The sequence below is a fragment of the Centroberyx affinis genome, unplaced genomic scaffold, assembly GCF_046629955.1.
Source record: "Centroberyx affinis isolate AG114_WGS23_722 - 3 ecotype Tasmania unplaced genomic scaffold, CSIRO-AGI_Caff_v1 ptg001775l_1, whole genome shotgun sequence".
NCBI lineage: Eukaryota > Metazoa > Chordata > Actinopteri > Beryciformes > Berycidae > Centroberyx > Centroberyx affinis.
Genome location: NW_027280168.1, coordinates 27,627 through 37,500, shown reverse-complemented (window position 1 = coordinate 37,500; position 9,874 = coordinate 27,627). Strand labels below are relative to the sequence as shown.

At 44.9% G+C, this 9,874-nt stretch overlaps 1 protein-coding gene across 2 annotated transcripts in view; it reads left to right on the top strand.

Moving 5' to 3' along the window:
* Window positions 1–9,625, top strand: part of epb41l4b (erythrocyte membrane protein band 4.1 like 4B) — a 15,409-nt gene extending 5,784 nt beyond the window's left edge. Inside the window, exons 7-23 of one of the 2 annotated variants that reach the window (XM_071529207.1) lie at window positions 128–248; window positions 1,176–1,263; window positions 1,457–1,545; window positions 1,669–1,738; window positions 1,839–2,008; window positions 2,889–2,998; window positions 3,783–3,813; window positions 4,308–4,341; window positions 4,466–4,569; window positions 6,203–6,342; window positions 6,527–6,648; window positions 6,742–6,862; window positions 6,962–7,010; window positions 7,402–7,554; window positions 7,764–7,884; window positions 8,102–8,235; window positions 8,460–9,625. In XM_071529207.1, the coding sequence (XP_071385308.1) occupies window positions 128–248; window positions 1,176–1,263; window positions 1,457–1,545; window positions 1,669–1,738; window positions 1,839–2,008; window positions 2,889–2,998; window positions 3,783–3,813; window positions 4,308–4,341; window positions 4,466–4,569; window positions 6,203–6,342; window positions 6,527–6,648; window positions 6,742–6,862; window positions 6,962–7,010; window positions 7,402–7,554; window positions 7,764–7,884; window positions 8,102–8,235; window positions 8,460–8,523 (1,721 nt within the window). In that variant the 3' untranslated portion in view covers window positions 8,524–9,625. Of the gene's footprint in view, window positions 1–127; window positions 249–1,175; window positions 1,264–1,456; window positions 1,546–1,668; window positions 1,739–1,838; window positions 2,009–2,888; window positions 2,999–3,782; window positions 3,814–4,307; window positions 4,350–4,452; window positions 4,570–6,202; window positions 6,343–6,526; window positions 6,649–6,741; window positions 6,863–6,961; window positions 7,011–7,401; window positions 7,555–7,763; window positions 7,885–8,101; window positions 8,236–8,459 lie in introns of both variants that reach the window. The other variant, XM_071529206.1, reaches the window with a different exon arrangement.
* The last annotated feature ends 249 nt before the right edge of the window (window positions 9,626–9,874 follow it).

The window sequence follows — 9,874 nt, the reverse complement described above, 5'->3', positions numbered from 1 at the left end:
TGGACCATATTATATCAGCAGCCTGTTTGCCGCTCCTTTCTTATCTGTTGCTCACCTGACATCTGTATCTCTGACTGGTTGTGTCTTGGTGTGTGTGTGTCTGTACCGGGTGTGCGTCTACATACAGGTGAGATGGGAGACTGTGATCCTTTAGAGCATTCTCCTGAGCTGGTGTCAGAGTTTCGCTTCACTCCCAAACAGAGTGAGCCCATGGAGGCAGACATCTTCGGCAAGTGGGTGGAACTCAGGTGAGGCTAAAGATTGTTTTAGCATTTTTGACATGTTTTTTTAATTAGGTAGTTCAATTGTAGAGAAAGACATAAACATTGGGAGGGAGAGGGACAAAGTATGCACCTTATACCACTGAGCCCCCAGGACGTCCCGGGTGAGGTTAAAGGTAAAGTAATCCAGTGTTAGGCTTTATCCGGACCATTTCTAGTTGTATAATAAAGGACCTTCTCACAATAAACTCCAGACAATATCAGCTTTTCCTCCCACCTGCACTAGTTGCCACAATGCCATTGCTGTGTCAAAGCAGCTTGTCAGAGAGCTGCCAGTAGCCGGTGATTTGACCTGGGCTGTTTGTTCCCGCATTGGAAGAAACAACTGGGACAAAGAGCTGGGTGCTGAGCAGGAGAGGAAGTCATTCCACTGCTGCCTTTCAGCACCACTGTTTCCACTGAAAAGAGCCTCTGAAGTTCAATGTGCCTCCATTCTCTCCTTCTCTCCCTCTGCCTCTCTCTCACTGGTCCTGCGTGAAGGATTAAGGGATTAATCCCTGGAGGGTCTTGATTGAATCCAGGCAGTATTTAACCCAGCCGCGGTCTGATCGCTCCCATCTCGGATGAGATTACATACACATATGCTGCGCTTCACTGAGCCGACGCCACACAAGGACAGACCCACACAGAGTTCAGATCACACACAGTCATTCCTACACACAGAACACGGAGAGTGAGTCAGGGACACAGCCAGGTTATTCACCAAGTATTTCCCTAGAGCCGGCGCAGCTGCTGTAGAGAAACCCCTCATAAGGTAGGCCATGCAGGAAGCGCCATTATTTATAGTTTCCTCATTTAGAGTAAGGTGCCACACCAAGTGTCAGAGCCGAGGTGACAGAGTGAGTGATGTGTCTGTTGTGAACCTCAACATAGCTGCTCATTTTATGTCCTCAGGGGGAAGAGCCCGTCTCAGGCAGAGATCTGCTTCCTCAACAAATGCAAATGGCTGGAGCTTTATGGAGTCGATATGCACTTTGTCAAGGTGTGTGTGTGTATTTTACCATCCCAAGTGTCTGTATGTATGTGGGTTGACTGTAATACAAGTGTGTACTGTCGATAATTGAGTTCTCTTTCTGTGGAGCTTCCTTTCTGTTTGTGTTGTCTCCTTACACAGGGAGGAATACATGTACTGCGGGCCTTTAGCTCTCTGAATTCATTGTGTGTTGTGTCCTCAGGGCAGAGATGGAGGAGAATATGCACTGGGTCTCACTCCCACCGGCATCTTAGTATTTGAGGGCTCAAGCAAAATCGGTCTCTTCTTTTGGTAAATATATCACACACATCCCTAAACATCCCATCCACCCTAAATAACACTCACACTTGAGGCATTAATGTGTCCGGTCTTCATTTTCATGTCCATTTGTATGTTTCTGTGTGTGTCATCCAGGCCCAAGATCACTCGTCTGGACTTTAAAAAGAGTCGGCTCACGTTGGTAGTGGTGGAAGACGATGATCAGGTATGTATCCCATGACAAACACATGCCCGCATACGAACATGCCAAGACACACGGCTGTAAGGCGGTTAACGGTAGCTGGGCTCTGTGTGTGTGTGTCCAGGGACGGGAGCAGGAGCATACGTTTGTGTTCCAGCTGGCCAGCTCCAAGAGCTGCAAACACCTGTGGAAGTGCGCCGTGGAGAGCCACGCCTTCTTCCGGCTACGCCAGCCAACAGCGGGCAAGGCCAGCCACAGCGACTTCACACGACTCGGGTCACGCTTCAGATTCAGGTAGAGGATAGAGACCGACTCGCTGTTGCTCATTACTCACTACACACTGTGTTATGAATCACCTACTGCCATTGACTGCTGAAGCTGTATCAAAGAAGGGTTGCACAAGCTGCCACATTAAGGTAGTTGTGACCAGCAGTAGTGCACGCATAAGGGGTATAATGTGTCACATAAAACAGAGCCTGCGTATCTATGGTGACGGTGTATCTATGGTTACACAGATCTGTTCCTATGGCGACTGAGATTTTCCCTTCATATTTTTTGTTTTCTCGTCAAACTATTATGAGAGATGGACAAAGCTAAACCTCACACTTGAAGGGTTCCTCCTGTCATTTGTGGGAGCAGCGAGAACAAAGCAGTGCAAAGTCTGTTGTCAGTATATTGGCGTCAATGGATAACTTGTGTCTAGATATTTTCTGTTAAGTCTCAGAGTTTGTTTTGGCCCAGGCTGAAAGAGTTTTCTGAGTAAAAACCCATTTTTGTGAGGCATAGATTTTTAGAAACTTTGGTGGAGGACTACACCCGATCAGTCGCTATGGTAACGGCCATTAATGGGGAGCCCTTTGGCTTGCTGCTAGCCAGCTTGGCTTGACTTTAGGCACATGCACGAGGAGTTAATGTCTACTTGTGCAGACACAAAGTTGAGTCAAAGCCCAACATTGATATTTTAGCCAGATTCATGTCATGTTGATACCATTGAGTGTCTTATCTTAATATATTGATCGTTTCTTTGAGGTTATTGTTACATTGTGACTGCAGTTGTAAGGATAATGGCTTTCTTCTCCATCCGGACTGCTTCCCCCTCTGCCGTCTGTCTGTCTGTCTGTCTGTCTGTCTCTCTGTGTGTTTGTCTGTCTGTCTGTTTGTCTGTCTGTCTCAGTGGTAAGACAGAGTACCAGGCCACTCATGGTGGTAGACTGAGGAGGGCCAGCACATTTGAGAGGAGACCAAGCAAGAGATACCCCTCCCGCACACACTCTCTGGGCAAAGGTGAGTCATATCAGCAAATACAAAACATGCATGACTAACAATGCACTAATACCTGTGCTGGCCTTAAAGGGGCTGTGCTTGTTATCCGTAAAGGTCACATATATCAGAACATAGTTTTAATATGGTGTATTCAATGGTGCTGAAATTTTCTACACAAAATTAGCAGGGATAATGCCATTTGATTAGATGACAACAATGTCTTTGAAATGTATCAGGCTTTACAAAGGTTGTTCTCTTCAATTAAGCAGCCTGCCCAGGATTGTTATTTTGGGTTAAGTGTTCAAAATTGTTAACTCAGGTTTTCAAACCTAAATGTCACCTTTCCACTTGGTCAGAACAAAATGGTATCAGTTGACCTTTATCCACGGCACCTGCACTACACTGTAAATACACTCCACTCCTCCATAATTCCCTCCTCCTGCGGGCAACAATGGCTTCACAGGTCCACAACCCTCTATCGCGATGTAATCTATCCTACATAAATAATCAAGTGCAGACTGCAGACTATATTTACTGTGTTGGCATCCAGATACCTTTTATATATTGGCATAGAAACAGCCAGCCAGCCACTGAATACAAAGTACATCAGTGAATAAGGATTTTTAAGTCGTTAATACCTGAGCGCCATGGCAATAACATCTAAAATGCAAAGACTCTGATATATTTACTTACACTAGATAACTCCTGTGAGCAAGTGAAGATAAATAAGAGAGAGAGAGATGTACTCAAACTCTCAGTCCTGCTTTCCCTTTCTCCACTCATCACTCCGTCTCTCTTTCTGCAGCCATTTCTCCGGCCAAGCCACCGCATATCAGGTGAGCGTCCAGACAGAAACACCCACAACCATACATAGTACACACACACACACACACACACACAAATGTTTATATTACTATACTTGTGAGGACTTTCCTTTGAATACATTCATCATCCCATAACCTTACCCCCAAAACCACATGACTAATTTTAACCCCCAACTCTAAAATAGAAGTGAGGACAAGCAGAATGTCCTCACTTTGGAGGATTATCCACATCTTTCTAACCTTTTGAGGACATTTGGTGGCACAAGACCGTGCACACACACACACAGACAGACACACACACACATGCGCACACACACACACACACACACAGACGCACACAGACACACACACACATGCACACACACACAGACAGACATAAACAAATCAACATATCAATTGAATCATGCCGTTAACAAGCGGTTCATTCATCTATTCTAATTTCTGCTCTATAATCAGTTGTGTGCTAATCTGCTATTGATGATTATATTATTATTGTTCTTTTCCAGCTCCCACGCCAGCCCCGACCCCAGCCTACATCCAGTGAGTTACCTCAGATAACCCACCTTCATACATGAGAACACACACACACACACACATCAGCCACTAATCTGGTGACAACATTTAATTTAAACATCTCTTCAATCCGTCTCTCCCCCCTGTCCAGTACAAGTGTAACATTCCTCTTGGCCACGAGCCCTGGCACCCACCCCACCCTGCCCTCACACCCCCGGTTTACCTCCAGCACTCTGGACACACGCCGCCTCACAGGTAAGACCGGCGCTCATGCCAAGACCCGACTGACCGCTGGAGATAAGAGCAGGTTTTAGAATTACTGGATGACAAGGAAATGATTGGAGATGATTCTGAGATTGCTTTTGGATGAATCGTGTACCATCTGTCTTAGGGGTCCTTGAGCACAGATTGACTGGAGGGCAAATTTCTATTTTTAGAGATGCTCGCTCCTCTCGCACTCTCTGCTCCCTCTGTTCGGCTCTCTCTATTGTCTGTTTTTCATCACACTTCATGTCACTCATAGGCCTCATATGTCTGTGCTTGTCTATCTGTCTGTCTACTTCCCTGCCTGTCTGTCCTCCATCTCCCTGTCATGTTCAGGCCTTCTGGTGAGGCTGCGAGTCCTGAACCCAGTCATCCTTCCGTGCCGGAGCGAACCAGCGGCACCTTCCCAGGATCCATCAGTGTGGTTTACAGGGATAAGGTCATGACCGCACTTTGACCTCTGACCCGGGCTCTGTTCCCAACCTAGGCCCTTAACACTGAGACTTACACAGACTGAAAGTGCCCCAAAGAGAGAGAGAGACACTCCGTCGATGGGAGTCAAAGGAAAAAAGATGTCTCCGTCATCGTCATTGTCATCATCAACACCATCACTGTCATCACACATTTGCCACATCCCCTCCTGTGTTTCATTCTCCACCTTCTTAATAAATCCCATAATGAAGGGCCTTATCATAGAGAGAAAACGAGACAAGTAGAAGACAAAAGCAATAAAGATAGGACCAAGTTTAATTGCTCTGTGCCTTTGTTTGCTTGTGTAAATGTGCTTGTAATCACTGACGTGTTTTAATGCCTGAATTCATATAAGATCAATTTGTCAGGAAGATCAAATTTCCCTTTATGCCTAAGAAATCTCATGACAGCTAGATTAACCAAATCTCTTTAATGTAAGTAATACAAAGTGATGCTTGTGATCTTAACACAGGGTCCCTTGAATGTAAGATGTAATTTGTGCTATGTGAGGTAATTGTTTCGCAGATATACACAGGTAACATGGGTCCACTCCTGTAAACATGCTGGGTTAGGGAATAGGCTGCTTTACACAGTCATTAATCCTTTTTATCAGTGATGTACAGCATGTAGTTCAATTTGATAGTGGACCAGAATCCTACATGTCTGCTGTTGTGCTTTCAAAATGAGGTTTTTGGCTTAACTTAACATTAATGTGTAATATCAGGTTATGAATTTGCTAAATCAAGCGTTTGTTTACATAATATTAGCTCATGTTGCTCATGATGCTGACGGTGTGTCTGTTTTGCCTTTTATTGTTTACTCCAATCATATTACGCCTTAGAGATGTTGCCATATTGCCTTGTCAAATAAACAAAATGTTTAATTACAACAATGGCTAGGATCTGTCCTTCAGTGTTTTACATATAGAGCTCACTTATATCAAATGATCTTTTCCCACTACTAAAGCGGGATGGTATTTGTTGATAAAAACACCTGAAAACTTTGTGTCATGAAGTTGGAGATATGATTAGAAGTGAGATGATCGCCATTTATTTGACATATTGCAGGTTGTAGGGAGTGAACTGAGCAGATGAAGCGGTCTGAGTGGCATTTTGTTGCGTGGATTTGTCTTGATTGTACGTGTCGTCTTCAGTTTCCCTCTAAGCGGTCCTGGTTCAGACCATCAGTTCAGCATTGAGGAGAATGAGACTCCGTATTCTGGGAAGATCCACCACCATCATCGTCGCCACACACACAGCCAGGACACGCTCTGCCATACACACTCCAAAAGCAGTGAGTACACACAGTCTCATGAAGAGGTATCAAGACAAACAGTGGCTGTCTGCAAATGTATTATAGACTTATGGTACATTGTGTGTGTCTATGTGCTGATGCTCCCTCCATGCATGTTTTTTTAATATACTGATAAAGCGTTTGTGTGTGTGTGTGTGTGTGTGTGTGTGTGTGTGTGTATCAGAACACAGAGCCCCTCCCTGCCCAGCAGATGGGTTGGAGCTCTCTCAGTCTCTGCTCAAGGCTCTGGAGTCAGACAGTGACTCTTCCCCCTGGCCCTCGCTCCACATCAACATGGACAACAAGGTCAGACACAATCCCGCACACTGTTATTGTATTCCGCTTACGCAGTGAAATTTCTCTGAAGTCTCTCACCTTTTCCCCTGTTTCGCCTGCCAGGGGGAGGAGAAGCAGCTGTCTGAAAAGTCTCTGCACCCTCCTGCTTCCCCGGCGGTGCTGCCAGACCACCTCAAGTGTAACATCCTCAAGGCCCAGATGGAGGCAGCGTTCAGGGTGAGTAGTACCACAGTGGACTTCCACCCAACCAGTGTATGCACTAGCGCTGTAGTCCAGAAGCTAATTGTCTGCATCCTCCTCTCCTCCGTGGTGATGAAGGAAGCTCCAACGACGCCTAGAGGGAAGAACTCAAGCGAGACCCTCAATGACAGGCGAGTACCTTTACTGTATGTAGGGCGATATATTGTATGATATCGATATTGATATGATATGAGACTAGATATTGGCTGGCTGAGTAAAATCAACAATGATTGGCTTTACCTGCTCATCATATCCACATTACTCATTACTGATTACACATAACTGATTACTAATGATATTTACTAATTTTCAAAAAAATGTTGTGTGTAAATATCTTATGAAAGCAGGAATACTCATCCCCAAAATATTGTCACCTTATCGTTATCCAGGTATTCGGTCTAAATTATCATGATATTTGATTTTGTCAATATCGCCCAGCCCTAACTGTATATCTGCATGTTTCTGTGGCTGCGTGTTGCGTGTGTTACTCTCTGCGTTACTCTGGCGTGTGCGTGTCCTCAGATATCAGAGCTCGTCCCAAGACTCGGCCGCATCCAGTCTGACCGCAGACAAGAACACCCACCGGCCGGAGCGCAACCTGACCCCAGAGAGACTGCAGCCCAAAGCCAACCCAAACACCAACCGCAGGAAAAGACTGGTCAGACAGTTCAGCTTGTGAGTAGAGATGACTTCTGGTTACTGTTGAAGGGCAGCGGTCCCTAGCAGCTCTTCTGCTCTTATGGGCAGATAATTGCACTCTTGCTTCACAGTACTTGCAGCAAAATGCTTCACTCTTTCAAACTGACATTTTGTTCAGCGTAAACTGCTGGTCGTGTGATTCATACAGTGCCATGCCATATTTCTCTCCATTTATTGGTCATCAGTAACCATGAAGATGAAGATAATCTCCCAGAAGCCCTTGCAGCAATCTCTTCCCAGAGTACAGGGAAGTCTGGATCCAGCAGTTCACTGGACAAACAGATACAGCCGCCCATATACCCACAGGTAACACACACTCATGCACAAACACACACACACACACACACACACCTTCAGAAGCCATTAACAATGCATATTTGTTTATTGCACTGCACTCCACGCGTGAAAAGGTTTAATTCAGTCTCAGTGCTATCTTTAAGTAAACAGGAGACTGTGTGTGTGTGTGTGTGTGTGTGTGTGTGTGTGTGTGTGTGTATGCGCCCATATATGCATGTGTTTCCAGGTGGATAAAATGCCAGCACTGGAGCTGGGTAGTCCATGCTGTCCCTCTCCTTCGCCTTCCCCCCACCTCTCCCCTTCTTACTACCATAGCTCCATTCCTCACCTGGTCCCTTACCTTGCTGCCCATACCGACAGGTAACACACCGCCCTTCTGCTCTCTGGGACACATTTATGTTTGTTAAAGCCCAGTGATCTCACAAGCAAAAAGCGTTTCTAGAAAATCATTGGTTTAGAGGGCAAGTTAGGAGTAACAACTTATCCTTGAGAATTGAAACAGGCAGAGTTGTGCACATGTATATTTTTGTACATTTTCTGACATGATGTTGTGTGTGTGTGTGTGTGTGTGTGTGTGTGTGTAGCGGAGAGGAGATGAGGTTGGACAGAGAAAAGATACTAAGGGCCCTGCTGATGACGGAGCTCTGAGACCCTGACCCTTGACCCCTGTGACATCATCGCCGGGCGCAGCAAGTGGAGGCGGAAACTGAAGTCCCAAACACACTGGCTGCACTCGGCATTTGTATATTTGCATAATACATCCAGCATTTACAAATATATATTTGCATAAAGGTACTTTGCTTAATTGTTATTTTAGAGGGACGGTTCTTTATATTCACAATACTGAAACTGTAATACACCATCACACAAAGTGAGATGGAATCAGACTTACTGACTTACTGGCCGACTCACTGACTCACAGACAAGACAGACAAGCTACTGATACGACTGGTGCTGCCTGCATGATTAATATGTTAAAAGATGGAATATTTATCTGATTTGCTTTTGGGTTATATTTAGGTTTGGTGTGATATCATTAACATGTCCATGTTTCAGACAGTGGCTGTGGAGGTCTTCAGGCCATTGCCATTTATCTTTACACTTTAAAAAACTTTGTGTATGGAGCAAGGCTGAAGTGAAAGTCATTTCACTTTCAAATCAATTAGTTCAAAATGTAAATAGAAACTGTAATTAATATGCTGATGATAGAGCAAGTATTGTAAATGCTTATTTCCTTGCTGTATTTCTTATAATGTTGGATATGACTACTTTGACATGCCAAAAGTTTTGCAGTATTTGAGTTTTTAAAGAACCTCCACTTCCTGAACTGAGTGAATTGAAAGTGAACTGAATGCTGCCCTGGTGTAAGAGATGATGAGTCAGGATTAGACTACATGCTCATGTTGTTGTGTGCAGGGAGCTGCAGTCTCAATCTGCCCACTAGAAGGGGACAAATCCACAGTCACTGCTGCTGTGGCAGCCGGACACAGCCATTCTTTATTACAGGTTGTCATGAGGAGCAGATCACTTCACTACAGCCATATCCAGCCTGAGTTTTCCTCCCAAAGTTAATCCTTCAGAGGCCAAACGCAAAGCTGGTCTCATATGAGAAGTCTATGTTCTTGGACGTTAGATATGGTCAGCATAACCCTGCTGTTTGATGACTTCATGTCACCCCTGTGTTGTCACCACCTCATCTGAGGCAGCATATGATTTGTCACTGTACTGTACATGTTCATTGTGTTGTTTTTGCCCTTGGTTGGATCTTAATAAAGACCACATCATCAGTTTGACATTTGTATCTTGCAGCATCTTTGGTCTTTGCACTGACATGGGAATGCGGATCGGCCTCACCCTGTGTGCTTTTGTGTGTAGATGTGTGTATGTATGTAGGCCTCACCCAGCCTGTGAGGGAATGTTGTTATAAAGGATATCACTGATTTACCTGCTTCTTCCCCACACACCTATCGTACCACAATGAGTCAGGATATAATTGCAC